Source organism: Doryrhamphus excisus, linkage group LG8 (assembly GCF_037039965.1).
Source record: "Doryrhamphus excisus strain RoL-2023G ecotype Guam linkage group LG8, RoL_Dexc_Guam_v1.1, whole genome shotgun sequence".
Classification (NCBI taxonomy): domain Eukaryota; kingdom Metazoa; phylum Chordata; class Actinopteri; order Syngnathiformes; family Syngnathidae; genus Doryrhamphus; species Doryrhamphus excisus.
In genome coordinates, this window is record NC_136364.1 from 12,288,578 (window position 1) to 12,311,036 (window position 22,459).

Sequence of the window (22,459 nt, forward strand, 5' to 3'; positions counted from 1 at the left end):
GTTCTTATTTACAAGGCAGTAGGAACCATGTCATTGTCAAACTAAATGATAGAAAATCCCCTGTTATGCAAAAGTGACTTTGTAATGTTGTAAAAGTACTATGCGTCCCTTGAGCCTGTTTATGAACAACAAACATGAGAAACATCTATTATCTCCTTCATTTGCTTGCTCCGCTTTTGCAAGCAGAGGCACACTTGATTTTGAAGTTGAAGTAGAAACCTTCTTCTTCCTGGACATAATCCCACTTCTAATGCCCACCCAGCAAGATGAGCCCACCCTGTTTATAGCCGACCATGTCATGACGGACTGTTTATATGTCTGTAGTGTTTCTAAAACATTCTTTAAAAAAAAAACTTTATAAAATACTACAAAATTTAATGATCATGAAAAAATGTTACAAATAAAACACTGCCCTAACCAAAATATGTCAGTGATAACAATCATGATAATTTGGACACCATGTTTTTCTTAATACCAGTACATAATTAACTTAATAATGTATTCACATTGATTAATTTGGCCCAGCGGCACGGCGGTCGAGTGGTTCTCACAGCTAGGAGACCAGGGTTCAATTCCACCCTCGCCCATCCCCGTGCATGTGTGGGTTTTCTCCAGGTACTCCGGTTTCCTCCCCCATTCCAAAAACATGCTAGGTTAATTGGCGACTCCAAATTGTCCATAGGTATGAATGTGAGTGTGAATGGTTGTTTGTCTATATGTGCCCTGTGATTGGCTGGCGACCAGTCCAGGGTGTACCCCGCCTCTCGCCCGAAGACAGCTGGGATAGGCTCCAGCACCCCCGCGACCCTCGTGAGGAAAAGCGCTAGAAAATGAATGAATGAATAATTTGGCCCAATAACTATAGCCTCGCTTCTTGCTTTGCAACTGGGATGTGTTAGAAGCAAACAGGCATCCAAGGTGCTTCCCTCACAAAATAACATGCATGATGGCGGTGGACACGAGAGGTGACTATGTTTAATAGATTTCCAAACTTCCTGTACTTCATCAATACTTGCAGTGTAGCATGAAATGCATGTGCATTGAAATATGTCAGTGATAACAATCATGATGATTTGGACACCACATGATTTTTAAATACCAATACATAATTAATTTAAGTTTTTATTCCCATGGATTCATTTGGCCCCATAACTGTAAACTACCTTCTTGCTTTGCAACTGGTGTGTGCTTTGGAAGGAAACAGAATGTGATCAAGGTGCTTCCCTCACTAAATAACATGCATGATGGCGATGGACACGAGACCTGACTATATTTAATAGATTTCCAAACTTCCTGTGCTAACATGTGCGGTGTGCACTGAAATATATGTCAATAATAACAATCATGATGATTTGGACGCCACATGATTCTTAAATACCAATACATAATTAATTTAAGATTTTATTCCCATGGATTCATTTGGCCCCATAACTGTAACCTAGCTTCTTGCTTTGCAACTGGTGTGTGTTTTGGAAGAAAACAGGAGGCGTTCAAGGTGCTTCCCTCACTGTACCAAACATTGATTGGCTGTGAATACTTATGCGTCTTTTTTTTTTATACATTTAAAAACAGTTTTTTATTTTTTATTTTTATTTTTTTACAGATGTCCGATATTGACTTTTTTGCCAGAAGCCCATATGCCGATTTTGTCATTTCCCATACTAATATCAGCCGATACCGATATAATATGTAACATGACATATCTCCTGTGGTGGAATGAACACACGTATGTTGTATACAGCATTGTCTTTTATATTTATTTTCATGATCAGGAAAAAATCAGATACTGATATCAACCAATTTAGCATTATTATGCTGATACCAAGTTGATAATTATCAGTACTGATATAAAACAAACAGGGAAACCATCCCTAGTTTTTTATGTTGCTGTAAGGTGATTGTATGTGGCAATGCAGTGAATACTTTTTGGATGCACTGTATGTACAAATCTTTAAAAAATCCTGTGGACTCTCATATCTCCTACCCTTGAACAACCACACAAACACAACAGACCTGTTTTATCTGTATGCCCCTAAACAGAGACATTCAGTGAACTTGAGCTGTCATCACTTTTTGGAGGCTTTTCTTTCCCACAAAATGTACACAACAACATCAGAGTGTGAAATCTGACTGAGGAGGCAAAGTGATTTCTCCTAGCCTCCATTTGTTTGTGTCCTGATGCGTTAGCACACGGAAGTGTAACGCAGCGAGGGGAAAAAAAGAGGAGGACACGGAAGAGAGCAGGAAGGAGGGAAGGGAGGCGTCGAAAGAAAGCACGGGGCGGTGGCGGGGCGCTGCCACATTGCGATGAATATTTAACGGCAAGATAACATTGAAGGCACCATTAATTAAAATCAAACATCTGAAAATTTGATTAGCTTGAAGAGACTGTGCCGGTAGCTGAATGAATAAATCATTCTTTTGTACTGACGGAGAGAGAAAGTGCATCCTGCAACATTCAGAGGCTCAAAATATTAGAAACATCTCTCAGTATGAGGCAGTGCAGTCGTACATCACTGCAAAAATAGTGCTAGAATAATAGTTATTAATAAATACTCATACAATGTGGAATAAAGCATACATAAGTCATTGAAGAATAAAGTTTGAATTAGGAAAACAATGTTATTACACACAAAAATGATGATTACCGTATTTTCCGGACTATAAGTCGCACTTTTTTTTATAGGTTGGCTGTTCCTGCGACTTATACTCCAGAGCGCTGTTTATGTTACATGGTTATTTGACACCTTTTCTGTTCATGTTTATTTTTTGTGTAGCTGAATAAGCATTGTGTTAGCATATCTTACATCTATTCAGCCTGTTCTCTATTCTTTTATTGTTAGAACTTGCCTTCCAAGAGGACGTAATGTCTGTTTTGGTCAAGTAGTTTGGAAAATAAATTACCCGCAAAAAATGTGACTTATACTCCAGTGCGACTTACGTATGTTTTTTTTCTACCTAATTATGCAGTTTTGGCTTGTGCGACTTATAGTCCAGAAAATACGGTATACTCTTGTAATATTCATCCATTCTCTATGCTGCTTATCCTCAGTAGGATCGCGGGGGTGCTACAACTTTTTAAAAGTCACATTCCAACAATATTCTTGGAAAAATACAAATATCAAATATTGTTTTTGCTGCATGGCGGTCGAGTGGTTAGGGCACAGGCCACACAGCTCGGAGATCTGAGTTTGATTCCACCCTCAGCCATCTCTGTGTGGAGTTTGCATGTTCTCCCTGTGCATGTGTGGGTTTTCTCCGGGGAAACATGCTAAAAACATGCTAGGTTAATTGGCAACTCCAAATTGTCCATAGGTATGAATGTGAGTGTGAATGGTTGTTTGTCTATATGTGCCCTGTGATTGGCTGGCCACCAGTCCAAGGTGTAACCCGCCTCTCGCCTGAAGTCAGCTGGGATAGGCTCCAGCACCCCCACGACCCTCGTGAGGTATAGAAAAAAAATTAATGAATATTATTTTTGACTTTTCAGTGTTGCTTCAATACTTTTTTTGTACTGTATAACTTTAAATCAGATTTGCAATAGAGGAACTGGAGGCCAAAAAGACGATGAAATATTTAATTTCTGATGAGAAGAAAATGTTTTTTGCCTGTAAATATGACCTCTAAAAATGTTGAACAAGCCGGGGGACTACAAAAAAGTCAGTGTCAGCATTTAGTCCTTGCAGCTTTTAAACAACAGCCTGTGGCCATGTTGCAAAATTCCCTCAACTGGCACTTTAGACTCCTTTCCTGCCTTACTGTGTTACTATAAACTGTGCACAAATACAGTATTTTGTAGGGTGTGTTTTTGTACGCGTAAGTGCAGCAGGTGGCCCCTGTTAGGTCACCGGTGATGTGTTATGGCACCCGGCACTTAGCAGGCCTCATCTGCAGGATTTGACTAGCTGTGAGTAATAGGCCACAGTCACAGCTGTGGTTGTGTTTGTTTGCATGGATGCAACCGAAGCGACACATCATTTTTCTCTGCAGTACGCCCCGTTTTGGCACGACTGCACTGTGCGTCAGTTAATTGTCATTCCAAACATAAGCCAGAAGTGGAACAGCTCATTCTGCATTTTTGCTTTGGATTCTTGAACTTATTTTATGTTGGTAGAGGATGGAAGGATACAATTGGTCAGGAATGCAATAAATAGAAGGACTTTTTCCATTTGAAGTAATGAAGTTGTCATGTCATGTATGTGCTGCTTTGAGGAACCTTCCTCACGCATCTGTTGCCGGATTGTCCTGCATTGTTCCTGCTGCCTGCTCGTCACTGCTTGTGTCTTTAGCGCTTTTGCTTATTTACCTCTGCCTGCTTGTACCACAGCACCTTTTGTTACTCGTGACTAGGTCCGAGTTTTTGTCTTTTGTTTTTGTACCGTTTGCAAATTTGCAAGTGATCCCAAACTTTTGAGCGGTAGTGTAATTGGGAATTACTGTCGAGGAATGTGACTGCACCCTGAAATAGACATGGGAAAAAGGGTGCTGATTATAAAAATACTTCCATTACTATTAAAATACATATTTAGGGATACTTTGGTCGTTTTATGTTTGCTTTTCAACATTAACGTCTATTTTCCGCTGTAATATTTCTAGATTATTACGTTCTTCGGCGGCCATGTGTACACCAACGAGGCCACGAACACCGATGCCAGCCGTCTGTCCTTTGCCGGGGAGTACCTGGGGGGCGACGCCTCCCTGCTGATCAGTGACCTGCTGCTGACTGACTCTGGAGAGTACTACTGCAAGGTCAAAACCGGGGGGAAGTATCACTGGAGCCAGGTCAACCTCATTGTGCTGGGTGAGGGTCCTAACACACACACACACACACACACATATGCATGTTGGGGTCTGTCATGCAAACACACACACATCATGATTGGGTCGTTAGCCTGGCACATTTCCTTGGCCATGCCGACTGATCTAATGATTCAATTGGATGATTCAATTCTGCCGGTGCTGTTTGGGTTCTATTGGATCGTTTTGTAAGTGATTGATGGGTGTGATTGTAAATCTTTGCAATACTTGCATGCGTGTCCTTTTGGAGGAAAGCCTGGCGAATTACAACAGCCTTCCCTTAAACCCTATATAAGCTTCTTAGGGAAATTATTTACACAAATTATGCTCTTGCATCTGTGGAAAAAAAAGCTTGTTTGGACCCCATAAGACTCAGTAAATTGTATTTTGTGTCCTCTTTTTTTTTCTATGATTTTTCCTTTCCTCATTTGCCAAATGGTGACGCTTTAGACTTAGCTCCTCGCTTTGCATATAGCTAAACAACTCTGAAGGACAAAAAAAAAGAGGAAGCACGCCATTCAAGCCAGGCGCAAAGTCCAGCGGGAAGACTGGGATCATTCTCGGGTGTCGGAAAAAGCAGGCGATTTATTAAAACATCATGGGAGATTAGTTCGGCCGGCGGTTATTGGTTTTCTAATAGAACAGTCTGTTAATCCTCTCACTCTCATCTCTCTTCCATAAAGACATTTCAGTGAGTTAGTGCCTCTGTCTTTTTTTTTTTTTTTTTTTAAACAAACTGCCCTCAGCTTTTGCTGTGACACTTTCAATTTGGAGAGAGAGGCGGACATTTGCATTTCGTTCCCCTTGCTAAGATAATAGCTTGGCAGCAGGCCATGTGTGTTTATCGTGCCTCCTGTGCAGTGGGAGTGTTTGTGTTTGTGAGCGTACCTGGCGGAGGATTAGCATAGTGCATGCATGTATATTTATGTGTGCCACTAAACAAGTGACTACATAGAATATTCTGGAATGATTGGCATTATACATATGGTCCAAAATGAAACGGTCATAAAAAAGAAAGCAATCCCTGTGTTGCCCACTGGGAGGGGTGTTACAAGGCGTGAGAAAGGAGGAAGTCCCAATAATTAGAGAACTCCGCTGCTTAAGTTCTTATCACTGTCCATTTCATAGGAGTAGATCCTTACATTCTCAAAGATAGCATCAATCTCCGTAACGATGGTCGCAAGCAACCGATGTTGATTTCTCCACTCAACGTCTTACGATGCCACGAGTCTGCCTTACTACTTTGGGGTTCATAATGGAGATGGTTATTCCCAATCATGAATCATTACACTTATTACTTTCCCTTTTCTGTGCATTCTACTGAGAGAAGTTAGTTTGAGCTAGCTAACAGACGTCACAGGAGGTACCCCTAGCTCTCAAAATCTCTGCAAAGACTCAACAAGAGGCTCGCTTTTAGCGACTTACCGACGACTGCATGATCACATGTGTATCAAACAATAAAACGTTGTTGGACGGTTTTGTAGAAGGCTTTGTTATCTAAATAGGTCGGCCCTACTAACATGCATTGTTAGCCAGGTTTTATTAACTTGTTTCCTCTCATTAGAATGCACAGAAAAGGGAAACAAATGAGTGTTTTAAAAGCACAACATTGTACAAAAAGCAAGGAAACGTTGACAAAAGCAGTCAAAAACTGCCATTTTCATATAAGCAAGGGAGGGACAATACTACAGAAATGTAGCACAGTATAGATCACTATCCACGGAACACAAGTCAACACACAGCCATTATGGTTTAACTAGCTGGCAATGCAATCGAGTAGCAAGTCTTGCCTGCAGTCAAGCACAGTCGTGGTACCTTCATGGCCCTGGGTGCTGCCGGCACTGGGGAGAGAAACATGAATTCTAACATGTACTGTGCCATCGTGTTGGGAGCTTAGTCAATAATGTCCATTTGAAGAGTCATTTTCGCTAGATAGTAAATCTATACTGCCACACAAGCTGTACATTGACGACTCTAAAGTATGCCCAAAGTTTGTTTTGCTTGGAGATACCATGTAGCTAAAAAAGCTACCCGGACTTATGAGCTATCTTGCGACAATGCGGCTTTAACCGTCGTGCTTCAGCTCTCAGCCTCAGCCAAACGCACAATAGTCGGCACTGCGACTACGGCGAAGAAAAAAGGACGTTTAAAAATAGCTCGCCACTGATCTAAAAATAAGCTACTGGGAAGGAAGCCGAGCTATTTTGGTCTTTCTCTTTTTTTCATAGCTCAGCAAAAGCGTCCGGTGTGCTTAGCGCCAGAGAGGCAGCGTTTCAGCAGCATCCAGCAATTCTCTTCTGTGTTCAACGTCTGGACTGAAACCTTTTGAGCTGCGGCGGGAGGGAAAAAATAGAAAGTGACAGTATTCAGAGCCAGCTATGTAGTCTACATGAGGGGAAATCTCTTTATCACCGCATCTGAGAAATAACTGAGGATACTTTTTATATTAGAAGTTTATGCAATATGATAAATATACATATTTAATACTTGCATTGCAATGATGTCAGTAATTGCTTCCTTGTTGCTGTGGTGTGTTCAAGTGCTGATCCCCTGTGTCGTCGTAACAGTGAAGCCCTCGAAGCCCAGATGTTGGATGGATGGCAAACTCCTGGAAGGCAGCGACGTCAAACTGAGCTGCAAGTCCAGTGACGGCTCCGACCCCATCAACTACAAATGGGAGCGGGTGTTGGACAAAGGCAAGAGTCTGGGCAAGCTGCCAAACCTGGCGCTGATAGGTGAGAATAATAACGACCACTCTCGTGACAGCGCTGATTGGCCGTTTAACCCCCACTAAAGACGTCAAGGATTCATTTTCATAAGAGTGCTTTTTACAGCCCTTCATGAATCAGGTGGAGTTGTGGCGTTTATATATGTTGTATAAGTGGAGCGTTCATCTGCGATTGCTATCTAGAGCGGGATTGGAGTCAGGATGCAGCACTTTGCTCAAGGGCACTTCGCTGGGCTTTGTCACAATTAGGCCACTGCTTCTGCATGGCTTACTTATTTTTATTACCCCCTGCATGATAGCAAAAAACAGTTAAACTTTTTTTTTTGTGATCTGATTCTCTGTGGTCGTCCACAGTTTGACCATGATGAAGATGTCCAGGACGCTGATATGGGACTTGATAATTGAAGTGAATTAAACATGCAAGCTATGTAAACACACAAGGTGCTTCCATTCTGTATGTACACAATAAAATACATTTATGTAAGCGCTTTGAGGCGAACTTGATGCAATGACATTCCTCTAGGACAAGGGTCGGCAACCTTTACTATCAGAAGAGCCATTTTACCCCCACACTCAAAAAAAACATTGCAAAACATAATTTAAAAACAATTTGAAAGTTTAAATCTCAACTCTATTTTTATTTCTTTTTTTTTCTCTACTGTAACGCGTCTTTGAGTACTCTGAAAAGCGCTATTCAAATAAAATGTATTATTATTATTATTATCCACCCTCAGCCATCACTGTGTGGAGTTTGCATGTTCTTCGGTTTTCCTCCCACATTTTCCTCCCACATTCCAAAAACATGCTCGGTTAATTGGCGACTCCAAATTGTCCATAGGTATGAATGTGAGTGTGAATGGTTGTTTGCCTATATGTGCCCTGTGATTGGCTGGCCACCAGTCCAGGGTGTACCCCGCCTCTCACCCGAAGACAGCGGTAGAAAATGAATTAATGAATTATTATTATTATTATTATTATAAGTAAACATTTGATGGCACTTTTACCTTGACTGAAGACTGTGGTTCGAGCCACATGGACCGCCTTTGTATTTCTTGAATTGAATAGTGTTTCACCAGAAAAAAACGACCCAAAACAGGGTGCTAAAGGGTAAAATATGCAAAGAGAACCGAGGCAAAATCATACAAAAACTGCCATGTTGGAAAACCGACATCACACAAACACAAACTATACGTTACATGAGTCTTTCTGCTCCCACGCTGTGGTTCTCCTGCCATGGTGACCTTGGATTAACTTTATCTCTTGCCCCCCCAGATCTGAAGAACCCAGAGATCGTCACCCTGAGGAACCTCACCATGGACAGCACAGGTGTCTACAGGTGCACGGCCAGCAATGATGTGGGAGAGGAGAACTGCACCATTGAGGTCACCATGCAGCGTGAGTCATTCACCTCACCTTCCACCTGTCACACTGACTGATGGCTATTGCTTCACCCTGCAGATGGAAATACATTTATCCCTCCCCCCTGCCTTTCTCCTTCCATGTGACCCTCCCTTTCCCTCCGTGCTTCACCACCACGGACTGCACTGAACATTCTGGTGGTTTCTCATCACCACCTGTGCTCCAACGTTTATGTTTCACTGTCACAGTAATAGATTTGCTGGGGGAGGGCGGGTACATGGCAGGGGGTCATGGGTACACAAATTGACATGTCATGTGGCTCAGCAGAAAGTTGATTGTGGTAAATTGAATAGAAGGTGTTACCGTTGCTGTTATCCACATCATGCACAACCAGGGGTGGTATAGGACCACCAAACTGCAGCGTATCAGAAACAGATTTTAGTATGAAGCAATACACAAAGTTCTACATTTCATTCCGATATCATTATTTACTGTTTCTCTCTTTCTCTTTGCAGATGTGAGGGATGTTGGTAAGGTGGCCGGTGCCATGGTGGGAATCTCTTTGGGCGTGCTCATCGTCATATTGATCGTCTGGCTGGTCTTCCGAAAGAAAGAGAAGAAGAAGTACGAGGAAGAGGAGACTCCAAATGAGATCAGGTTACTTCTGCCATTGTTACTGATTGCTGTAGTACTGAAGCCTTACTGTATCTCCTTATATAAAATATAAGCCAAACCTATGGATGGATAGAGCCTATCCCAGGTCACATCACACGATTCAGCAATAAATATAAACCTATGTACCAGGTTCAATATTTTAATTTATGTACAAGGTTTACTTTTGCAATCCTAGCGCTATTTGTAAGGTTAAACTCCTGAGTCTTGCAAGGTTTGTTCTTGCCGTTTTGATTGATATTTGGATCATCGAGCATTATCTCATCTTCATTGCAAGGTTGGGCATTTTAACAGAGCACATATAGACAAACAACCATTCACACTCACATTCGTCTGTTTTATTTTATTTGAGAAAATCTTACTTCGATTAAAGTGTGTTGTCAGACCAATTGAGAATGGTTGGTTTAAACCAAACAACAGAGGAAGAGGAGTTATGGCGCTAATTTTAAGCTCATGAAGCAGAGTCATCAAACTATCTAACAGCTAAGAAATATGATGTCCCTATTATTGTAATCTACCAGTTATTATTGATTATAAAGTTTGTCTTGGGGTCAATACAGTAATTATTGCAATAATAGATCCAGCATAATAAAGTGGATATCCTGCATGTTGGTGTTCCACCCCACAGGGAGGATGCCGAGGCTCCCAAGGCCAAGCTGGTGAAACCAAACTCCCTGTCCTCTTCTCGCTCCGGCAGCTCACGCTCGGGCGCCTCCTCCACCCAGTCGATGGTGCACAACAGCGCCCAGCGTGGCCACCGCCCCCGCCCGCCTGCCGTGGCAGCGCTCAAGGAAAACGGGCAGCCTCCCGGCTATCCCCAGTCACCTCAAGCCTACGCCACGGTGGTCCCTCCCAAGACCCCCGAACCCCCTACCACTCCCAAATACAACTCCAGGAATGCGTCCGGGCCAACCCCCCCTACCCTCATGGTCCCCGCCCAGACCAAAGCCTTTCAGACTGTGTAAGACGGAAAGCTTGTTCCTACCTGCAGCCATGCCAGACTCCCACCCCTTGAAACCCCTTGAACCTGCACCCAACCTCCCAAAGACTGAAACTCTTCCATAAACAAAGAAATGCAACTAGTTAAAAGGATGTAATTAAAAAATCAATACTTTAAGTCCAAAAGTACTTCTAATGAATGCATATTTAAAAGGGAAATATGAAATGCTTGCCCCCCGCTGAATTCCATGAGAACAGAGACTGGCTCTTGTCGGGCTAGCTGGAAGGACCCACTTGTCAAGTATTTATCTAATCACAATTTTAGGCATGTAACAGAAATTGGGCAAAAAAGGAGGATGAAACATTGAAAGACGGTTGATAAAGTTGACCCATGCCATGAGAGACGATGACGGCGGCTTCAGTTTTCTTGGATTCTTCCAGCACCTGCTCCGAAACCCCATTGGACTCCCGTGTGTGTATGTGTGTGTGCATCACCCAACCTCTGGAGCCCTCATGGAACCTCCTCGGACTGACTCATCTGACTGAACGGCCCACGTGCTCCACCACCAGCAGGGCAATCTTCAGGTATAGAGATGAAGCAAGCGCCGAGTGGAGTCTTCTACTTCTACGAGCACTCTTTTTCTGGGTACTGAACACCTTACTTCAATTAACGTAGTATACTTATTAGGCCTATAGACAGATCATGCTTCCGATATAGGGGATAAGCATCTATTAGTGCAATTTTGTTTATCATTGTGTATCTTCTAGGGGTGTAACGGTATCTCATAATCACAGTTTGGTATGGACCTCGGGTTTAAGGGTATGGCTCAGTTTTTTTTTTTATATTTTTTTTGGTACAGTTAGGGATTCTCCTTGGCACTATTGCTACAGAAATTCCGGGCTGAACTTTATTTGAGTAGACACATGACTATATTGGGAGGTAGTCCCTCACTTCATGTGTACTGTGTGGAACAAGTACGCCCGTGTACCGTACAAAATGATCCGTTCCAAAGAAATCAGATTAGCAATCCATGTACCGTTACACCTCTGGTCTTTTGTATTCAGCTGGACATAAGAAGAAGTGCCACCGATCCGGAGAATGGGTTCTTTTATTTTCATTTCATTTTTCTTGAATTGCTGCATTTCAGAAGCCAAAACGTCACCATGAATGTGTGATGGATGATGGATGGATGGCATGGTTGTGGCTCCCGCTAAGGTACTGAGTCAATATACACTAAGGGCCTGATCTACTGAAGTTTTACGTGTATAAAAACACATGAAAACCTGATCTCAAATGTTTAAAATAGCATCTGCAATCTGTTTTACAAACTTGAAACCTGTTTGCGGTCAATATTTTTACATCTATTTATATTTTGCACCTTTGATAGGCAGGTGCAAACTGGCACAAATGGCTGCAGTCACTTATGGTGAGAAGGAGACATAGCTGATGACAGATGACGGCGACAATCTTCCATGCGTGTATCAACATATTTGCCGTATCGAAAACAGAAATAGAAGAGACGTTAGAGACTCCAACACTGCATCTTCATCTCTTACGTCTGGATCATTGGAGCTGTCCATTGCATTGGTGCAATGGTATTAATTTGAGTGTGGATTTTAGTAATATGCAAGGACATAGCTCTATATGAGTATATTTTCATATATCATAACCCAATTACTAAGCAATGTTGTCTGGGGCTATATGCCCCTGGTAGGGTCTCCCAAGGCAAACGGGTCCGAGGTGACGGGACAGACCAAGACCCTTATAATGACAACTAAGAGGAGGAACCGCACCTCGCCCGGATGTGGGATACCGGGGCCTCACCCTGGAGCCAGGCCCGGGGGAGGGAAAGTCTCGGCTTCCCTACTGAGACTGTTGCCACCGCGACCCGGATAATGGAAAATGGATGGATGGCTGGATAACCAGATTACATGTAAATATCATTATTTAATAGGTTGTAGTGTGAAACATGTATATTAAATATAGCGCTATGATGATGATGCAGTGTCTTTTCTGGACTTCACTAGTGTGTTTATTCACATCCTCCACCAAGTCCCTAGCTAATATTTTGTTTACTGCTGTCCCGAAATCTCCATGGTGACAGCTGGTGGCAGATGCAAAATTCTCAATTCTCACCACTTAAAAAATGACGCATTAAATTATGGTAATAATAGTAAAAGTATGTGAATTTTTTTTTGTTTGTTTTTTGTTTTCTGACTCAATTTAGCACTTGTTCTTTGGGATTTTAGTAGATCAGGCCCTTTGAATCATTTCACTGCATTTGTGGTAGACGTGAAGGCGAAAAGAATGAAAGTAGGATGAGTGTGGGAGAGGGTGTATGCTATCATTGTCTCTGTGGATCCATAACAATGGAGTGGCACTTGATGGTTCCTCTTGGTTATTGGTCCGTCCGTGCTACCAGCCGATTCTCCCTTTGTCACGTCGTCACACATACCCAGTGCAGTTTGATTGAAAGTAGCTGAAAAAATAGGGCAAGTAGCCTATCTATCTAGTGTGCCTTTGCAATCCCGTATCCTTTCGCTTTCTTTTTGTCTTTATCTCACTCGGCTTAGAAGGTCAATAGCAGCAAATATTGACGCAGCTTCAATAACTTGGCCTCGGAGGCAGCCCAAAGTGAGGGGTGGGTAGGGCGGGGTGAGGAGTACATAGCAGCGTCCAATCCCATGCCACGGGACAATGTACTGTACATTCTGTAATCAGTCTTGTTTTTGTATTGTACATACAGATAGATATATGCACATGATGTCAATGAATTTAACAAATAAGGGGAGACGTGCTCCCGAACACTGTTCACAGTCAAATGGAAGACCCAGAGGTGATTTTAAATCATGTTATGTGGTGTTCTAAGTGAATAAGGGACAGGAAAATAGCAAGATATGCCAACCTTGCACCCCGCTGACAGGAACATATCAACGCAAACGCATTGCGTTTAAGTGAAGTGACCCTTGACCCCCGGTTTTGCAAGATGAATCTGTTGCTTTACCATTTGACGACCTGTCTGACTGAGATTTTGTGATTGGATCAATATTAGAAAAGGTAATAAACTGTTTTAATGCAATGTAGCACGACACGCGAGACAATATCAGCAACAGTGGAACCTCCAAAGTGGAACACGATCCAACTTGCTGTTTCTTCCCATTTAAAAACAAATGTTCTCATTGAGCTGATTAAGGTAATTCTAACTAAAATACTAATCAGTTTCCCCCCCAAAAAGGTGATCTCCTATAGACGCTTCTCAACACCCATTTTATCCAAGAGGAGACTCAGGGCTCCAGCAAAGTAGATAACATAAAAACAACATAAGGAGACACATTTTATCTAAAAGTGATTGAGGGCAGCAGGGAAGATTAACTGCATCTGAAAAGTGTATCCAAGGGGAGACTTCGGGTAGCAGGAAATGGTAGCACTGCAGCAAAGAAGAGACTGTACATGAAGCAGACCAATTCTATCCAAAAGGAGACTTAGCACAGCATTTAGCATGTAGCATTTCCCCCAAGTGGATGCTGTGACAAAGAGACAAATGTTATCCAAGAAACGATTGAGGGCAGCAGGAAAAACAGAGCTGTATCTAAAAACTTTATCCAAAGGGAGACTCTGGGCAGGAGGTTATCGTAGCACTGTATGTCAAGCACACCAATTCTATCCAAACGGAGACTAAGGAGAGCAAAAGAAGTACAGAAAATGTAGCATGTCCCCAAAGCGGATGCTGTGAAGAACAATGCTGTACATCAAGTAAACAGATTGTATCCAAAAGGAGATTGATGGAGACAGGAAAACTGCAGGAAAGTGGACACTGTGGAGTATAATGCTCCACATTAAGGAGATAAATTGTGTTGCACAGCTGCACAGTAAGGAAGACAAATTATATAATGCTATATTGTGTCCAAAAGGAGACCGAGGGCAGCAGAAAAATGTAGCACTACAGCCAAATAGAGACTATTGAGTATAGCCATGCACATAAAGGAGGAGGGATTTATTCAACAGGAGACTAAGGGCAGTGCAGGAAAATGTAGCACTGCAGTCAGGTTGAGATTGCTGCACAGTAAGGAAGACAAATTTTCTTCCTTACAGCAGACTGGGGCAGCAGGAGACTGTGGAGTATAATGCTATATTGTGGAGACTGTGGAGTATAATGCTATATTGTGTCCAAAAGGAGACCGAGGGCAGCAGGAAAATGTAGCACTACAGCCAAATAGAGACTATTGAGTATAACCCTGCACATTAAGGAGGCAGGATTTATTCAAGAGGAGACTGAGGGCGGTGCAGCCAAGTGAAGACTGTGGAGAATAGCACTGCTATTAGCCAGAGCTAAGGCAGAGCAACTCGGCCAGCTGACGTTAGCATGTGTGATTACGAGTGAGCTGCATTGATATCGGCCAACTGGGATTAGTTCATGTTTGACTTTGGAGGTTCCGCCACACGGGCCTTTAGTCTTGTTGTGGAAAATGGCAGATGTAACACAAGATAAAGAGATTGAAACGCTAAATCACGAAACAAAAACAATCTCATTTCACAACGTGTGGGACAAGGGAGGAAAATATGCCTTTAATATTCAACTCCACTTCATATCTGACCAAGCTTACTTATGTGAGAGTGAGTGCATGTTAGTGAAAATGCGTGAGTGTGTACGGTGTGTGTGTGTGTGTGTGCATGTTAATTCAGTGTATGCCCTCGAACCACACCCACACACTCCACTGTCGGCCATGGAGTGGGCGAGAGGTGAGGGGACCGAGGCTTTGTTTAATAATGATATGAATGCAGACTGGCAGCATTTCTTTTCATTGACCCATAAGCCAGTTGAAGCTGGCCTCAAAGGCGGCGGCCATGTTGGAATCTTGAGTCATGTACATAATTCATACTGTTGGTGCCCTCCTTGCTTGTGCGGATCCATAAATAAGAGCATACGCACGTGCAAACACTATACAGTTTGCATGTGGACAAAAGTGTTGAGACACTCATGAATTATAGTCAGATAATGAAAGTACACAGCTGACAACCTCAGAGGTACATTGCAATGGAATATACTGAAAACGAACAATGTTTTTTTTTCATGATTTTAGGGAATAACTTGCAATTATTTTAGATTTTGCATCAATGTCCATGTAGTTGTGTAATCATGCCTATACATATTTTAATTGACAATTTATATTTATATTTATATTGGGTTGGGTGACATGAAATTTCAGAATTTCCCTGACTTTGTCCCAGTTTCTTCCCAGTATATCTTTGCCAATTTAGTACTGGGTTAGGCTGGTGTGATGTGCACCAGTCCATAAAGCCATGCATATTTGTTACAGCAACTGTGCATTTTCCTACTTTTGAAATGACACCCAATGGGACGTAAGTGTCATTTGTGGCGCCCCCTATGGGTTGGCCAAAAAATGCTTTGGAAGAAACTATCACATACAGTAAATGTATTGCAGAAGATGACTTATGGACAATTATTTTTGGTGTGTATTTTGGCCTCTATGTATTTTTTCTTGCTCCAAAGTACCTGCCAGTCTCAGAAAGGTGTGTACCAAATTTTGTTGTGATCTGACTAAGCACCCTAAATTAACTCATTCAATCCGCCATCACCGATTGCGACTTATTTTTCACGGCATACACAATATTGCGTATATAAACATAAATAAAAACGAACTGACAATTTTCTGTATTTTGGTTAACTTTGTACACACTACACTCCTCCGTGCTCTTCCGAGTGTGTTAATACATGCAAACGATCCATAACGAGCTCTCATCAAACACACTTCTGCCACCTAGTGGCCGTTTTTATGGCTTAAAACTGAAGTGACATCTATTGGAGTCGTTGCCGCTTTATGCCTCTTGCGCACATTTGGGATTGAATGAGTTAAAATCGGATGTTTTTGTAGCGGGAAATTTCAAGTCAGTACGATTGCGGTTTAATGAAAGCACCACCGTGTGGTGTATTTGTCCGATAAGTCATAGCACAGACAACACAGTCTATTTGACCATTTTCACCCTTTTGTGTACGGCGGTTCAGGAGTGGAAGCTTACATTAAAAAAAATACTGTCAGTGTAAATCAAGGTGTCCCAATGCTTTTGTCCATATCTAACATTTCCACAACACAGAGAGATATATAGTCTGCATAAATAAGAGCCTAAGCAGCACCTTGAGGATCTTTTTTTGATGGATTGTGTGTCAGAAAATGTACATTTTAGTGCAAAAGCATACAGGAAACTACACACACTCAAACAGACAGACAGCCATTGCATCTTAACAGTTCTCCAAGACAGGAATCTGTCAGAGCTCCGAGAATCAGGAGGAGCTCCTTCTTAACGCGATTGATATCGAGCCAGGGCTTGTGAGCCATTGAAATTCCCTCCACTGCCAATGAAAGCAACAATGGCGGCGGCGGTGGCGGAGAGAAGGGATGCAAGATGTCTTCCAAGGCATTTCACACATTTCTATGAACAGATTTCCACTATTATTAGTATTGGTTTTTTTTGCCAGCTCCGCAAACAATCACTCATGTTCTGGAAAAGTATTCCATCAACAATATACGTGTGTTGTCTTATCATCAACACTGTGTGCAGTAAGCCATGTTAGCGTTATCTTGTGTTGTATGATAGATTATGTCGTCACAAATGTTTTTTTTTTAAGTTCTCTTAAGGCGTTTTTATTTTCTAGAGATGCTCAAACATTTGGGCATTCAGAATGTGATGAGTGGGTGCAGAAGCGGACGCGAAGGGACCTGCATGTCATACGAAACTGAGCTAATGAATGGGAATGCTTTGCTTTGTTGTAACATACATGTATTTGGATAAGGAATTTAAAAAAAATCTAAATAAATCTACAATTGTAAATATATTCACAAATACATTTATGAAGCTTTATTTTTCTCTTTTTTTTTTGTCTTATTATGAATTTTCATTCATGTACTTTGCACTTTTCTGTGTGCTCCGCTCATGGCGGGCCTGCGTGGGATGTGTGTGGTCGGCTGGTCGGAAGCGGAAGCATTCAGCTTCATAAAGGGACATGCAAGACACGTTTTTTCATTTTCTTATTCAATTATTGTGTTTCTTTTCTGCAGTTGTTCCTTGTTTTGTTTATGGGGGGGGGACTGCAGGATTCTTCGTTTGATGACAAAACAATCCATGTAAATATCACAATTTTAAAAATGTATATTTTTACGACTTATGAGTTATTACTCTTTCATTTGCAAATAAACTATTCAATGACAAACTACTTGTCTTTCAATGCGTTGCAATGTCATAAAGTAAAATAATATATAAATTGTCTTCTAAAGTATGCCGCTGAATAACTAAACATGCAATTCAATATATATAATAAATGCTAACAAACATTTAGCATGTTTGATAGCATTCCAGCAAGATGATATTGTGTGTGGTGCTTTATTGAGTGTTTGATTCCAGCCTATTGCTGTTAAATCTTTGTTTGGGTTCATTTTCCCTTCGCACCGTTACACTTTATCTCAGTGTGACAGCTTGAAAAAGTTTAAAAGAAGAATCTTCTCTGCGGTGTTTTCTTTTCCATGCGGTGAACTCTCTACCTCATGATCTAAATCACTTTTTTACAAAAAATGTTTTCACTAAATAATGATTGCATATAGCCCAGATAAGGAAAAGAAAAATAACTAAAGGTAACACAGATGGAAGATATCTGTGCAATAATAGAGTAGCAGTACAGTATTACCCAATGTAGCAGATATGATCAGAGAAAATAAGACATCAAGTCATCCCTTGCTTTATTGTGGTTTCATTATCACTCCCTCGCTACATCAAGTTTTTTTCCAGAAATTAATGAATTAGAAATGGTAGGTGGTAGACTGTGATCTATTATTAGTCTATTAATATTCCAAACATATTGAAATACTAGTCATTTGTAGTATTCTGGTCACTAGGTAGCAGTAATGACACAAAACATTAAGAAATGACCTTACATTACATGACCTTAACACTGCATTAAGGCATGAAGTGTAAAAAGCTCTCCTCCCATCCCATGTGGAAGTGGTAAGTTTTTGGCTTCTTCAGGTTAGAAGAAATTCATTTGAGGCAAATTGGTTAGCTAGTCTCGTGTTCCTGCAGCAAAGTGATGTAAACAAAGAATAATAGGAATGTAAAGGTGACTATAGGGGTGTTACTTCACATCTGCAGGGCTCTAATAATGTTAAATTTCATTTATCGTGGTCAGGGCTGGAACCAATGTTTTTTTTCTGGACCTGCACGTTTCCTCTGATGAATCAACATAGACATAATAAGACTAAATTAACAATTTAAGACGTGTGTCAGAGTAAATGTGTTCCCTGGGGATATTAGTGCTAGGCGGACAGGAAGTGACGTTGGAGGTTCAGACTTGAGTTTTAGCCCGTTGTGGGTTATGGCCCAAATAGTTTGTATGATCTTATTATTATTGTGCAATCATTTCAACCTGGAATAAATGCACGTTCTGATGATCATGCCTGGTGCTTGTCTCATCAGACAATTACTGACATCTAGTGGCAAGTGTAGAATACTCCAGTCACAATTGAAATGTGTCTTCTTGTGTTTAATTGTATTTTACTTCACTTAGTCATTTTTATTGTGAAAATTATTAATACTTATTCCAAGAATTTGCATAACTGTATTTTATTTTTACAATTAATATGCCGTATTCAACTACAGCACAGCGATTTATTATTATTATTATTATTGTAATAATTTAACCGTGATGTAGCAAGGGACAACGTACTTTGTTTGTTTGTTAACTTGTAGCAAGCAGAGGGTATTTCTTCTAAAATGCAGCATCAAATTTAAGAGCCCATCTTATGCTGTCTGCTCCTGGCCTCCATTGTTCCACATGATTGGCCATGTGTGACAACATTGCCATAAACACACACACACACACACATACACACACCTATTAATGCATGCATATGCTGCAGCGCTATCGTCTGCTTGCAGCTCCGGAATGTCAAATTACTGCTGTGCACATAAAGTATGCCTATTTAGTATTAACATCATTGTCAATGTGGCGTGTACTGACGCATCATCAACCTTTTTTTTTAACGTTTTTGTGATGTTTACTATTTCAGTGTTAGAATAAACCGCATAGACTTGGGGTTAAATGTGGAAATATAACATATATATATATATATATATATATATATATATATATATATACATGTATATATATATATATGTATATATATATGTATATATATATATATATATAGTAATCATATCATTATCATGCCACTAGTTAGCTAGTACTGATGTAGGCCCCCATAATGAAGGGCATAAAATAATTTAAATGCAGTATTAAGATTGTTGAGGATGTTAAAACCAGAAATGTTCTTATTAAAGTCCATCAACTGCCCTGTGAGGCTCCATCAAAGCAATGCTCTGTACGGGAGTTGCTGTGCTTAAAGCTCCCTCTAGCGGAAGCTGATGGAAGTGTGCCATTTCCAGACTCAGTGAGCTGACGAACGTGTATTCATCTGCAAGTGGAAATGACGGTGAAATAAATGATGCATCAGGAAAGAATGAACTCATTTGAACACAGACGTTATGTACTCTTTTAATATAGTTTAAGGAGACGTTTCTTTTTTCTTTTTTCTTTTTTTTTTTTGTTTTGCTTTGTCATCCCTGCAAAGGAAATGAAATATCTGCCCTTGGTGGGTAATGAGTGTTGCACCGTGACCCGCATCGTCAGTATATCTCATTCTCCTGACAACTTATGTAATTATAGTGTCGTTGTAAATCCAGATAGGGAGTTTAATGGCGCGCTATTTTTGACACCCCTTCATTGCTGCGCTCCTTCTTTAAATCTTGACTTGTCTTCGCGATCAATGAGCAATCTCTGGAATGTTTTCTTAAATTATAAACCGGCTATGCTTCTGACAGGAGCCTAATTAAAATTAAGATTCCCATAATCTCAACAATATGATTTGTTATTATTAGAACTATAGGGCTGGTCATACTGATTCATCATGTCGCCTGCCACCAGCAGAGGCGCTGTTGAGGCGCTTGTCTCAACAACTGTCTGTTTATTTGTCCCATTTATTTGTTTGTTGTCTAAAGAAGCTAACATGACGTCATTTACAGGAAGTTTTTCTACAGCAGCATTACCCTGCCATACTGTAAATGCATGAATAAATGAATAAAAGTAAAAAAAAAACAATAATGTGATATCCAATACTAAGGAATCCTGTTTCCACCGCTGAAAGAAAAAGAATATCCATAATGGTAAGTTATAATTATGAGATAAAATTATCCATCCATTCATTTTCTGTGCTGCTTATCCTCTCAAGGATTACGGACATGCTGGAGCCTATCCCAGCTGCTATTTTTGTAGCTTAGAAAACCTGTTTACAACCTTCTAAATGTGTTTTTAACATTAGAGCCAGCTAGACATGAGTGAACACCCCTATAGTCATCTTTACATTCATTACCTAATATAGTAGACATCCATCCATCCATTTTCTATACCACTTTTCCTCACTAGGGTCGCTGGCATGCTGGAGCCTACCCCAGCTGTCTTGGGGCGAGAGGCAGGGTACACCCTGGACCCTGTCAAGTGGGGCCTGCAGTTCTTTAAGTGTTGTTGTGGGGTCTTTGTGACCTCTTGGATGAGTCGTCGCTTCGCTCTTGGGGTAATTTTGGTTGGCTGACCAGTCTTGGGATTGTTCACCACTGTTTTGGCCATTTGTGGATTATGAATGGCTCTCACTGTTTTTTGCTGGAGTCCCAAAGCTTTAGAAATATCTTTATAACCTTTTCCACAATGATAGATCCCAATTAATGTCAGTTAAGTTACGTTTTAATAGCGGGGCGATCGCTTTTTCACACAGGGCCATGAAGGTTTGGGTTTTTTTCATTCATTCATTCATACATTTTTGACACACTTACAATATCTAGTTATATACTTACATATATATACACACATATACTCTACTATTAAAGTAGCACAACATTTTTCCACTTTTCACATGAGAAATGGTGATAAAGGTTTCAAGAATATCAGTGATTTTAAAAAAAAGAAGCTACAACACAAGCAACAACACATGATTAAAGCCAGATGAGGTTTACATCCTACTGTACATCTCCTCTGCTATCAGACAACGCTGGGCAGCCCCCCCTTTGCCAAGTATGTCAGGGCCAGATTACACAGCTCACTGGTGGTGTTATATAGCTTTAAGGCGCTAACGATCTGTCTAATCATGTGCTTTCTAAAGGAAGCACTGCTGGGCTGTGGACGCTTTATTCTGTTCAGGGATCATATTTAATCATAATCAAAGTGGGAAATGGGCACATTTCTTCTGACACACAAACCTTTTGTTTTAGATGGGCACTGTACCTTAGCTTTTCATTCATTCATTCATTTTCTATACCGCTTAACCTCACGAGGGTCACGGGCATGCTAGAGCCTATCCCAGCAGTCTTCAGACAAGAGAGAGGGTACACCCTGGACTGGTGGCCAGCCAATCACAGAGCACAAGGTTCACCACTGTTGTATGTTTTGGCCATTTGTGGATTATGAATGGCTCTCACTGTTTTTTGCTGGAGCCCCAAAGTTTTAGAAAGCCTTTGTAACCTTTTCCACAATGATAGATCCCAGTTAATCTCAGTTAAGTTACGTTTTAATAGCGGGACGATCGCTTTTTCACACAGTGCCATGAAAGTTTGTTTTTTTTTCATTCATTCATTCATTTATTTTTGACCACTCCTCTTGGGTGTTGCGGACATGCTGGAGCCTATCCCAGCTGTCTTCAGGCGAGAGAGACTGTACACCCTGGACTGGTGGCCAGCCAATCACAGTGCACATATAGACAAACAACCATTCACACTCACATTCATACCTATGGACAATTTGGAGTCGCCAATTAACCTAGCATGTTTTTGGAATGTGGGAAAGAAATGCTGACAATAATATCACTTCAGCCTCAGTTTGTGGGACAATAAACATTTCAAAACACACC

The 22,459-nt window shown here is 41.1% G+C and overlaps 1 protein-coding gene across 3 annotated transcripts in view; it reads left to right on the plus strand.

Moving 5' to 3' along the window:
• The window catches only part of clmpb (CXADR like membrane protein b), a 122,471-nt gene extending 105,110 nt beyond the window's left edge, over positions 1–17,361 (plus strand). For all 3 annotated transcript variants that reach the window (XM_058079245.2, XM_058079244.2, XM_058079243.2), the window contains 5 exons: positions 4,597–4,801; positions 7,365–7,532; positions 8,798–8,920; positions 9,400–9,541; positions 10,185–17,361. In XM_058079245.2, coding sequence (XP_057935228.1) covers positions 4,597–4,801; positions 7,365–7,532; positions 8,798–8,920; positions 9,400–9,541; positions 10,185–10,521 — 975 coding nt within the window. In that variant the 3' untranslated portion in view covers positions 10,522–17,361. The remainder of the gene's footprint in view (positions 1–4,596; positions 4,802–7,364; positions 7,533–8,797; positions 8,921–9,399; positions 9,542–10,184) is intronic.
• Positions 17,362–22,459: the final 5,098 nt, after the last annotated feature.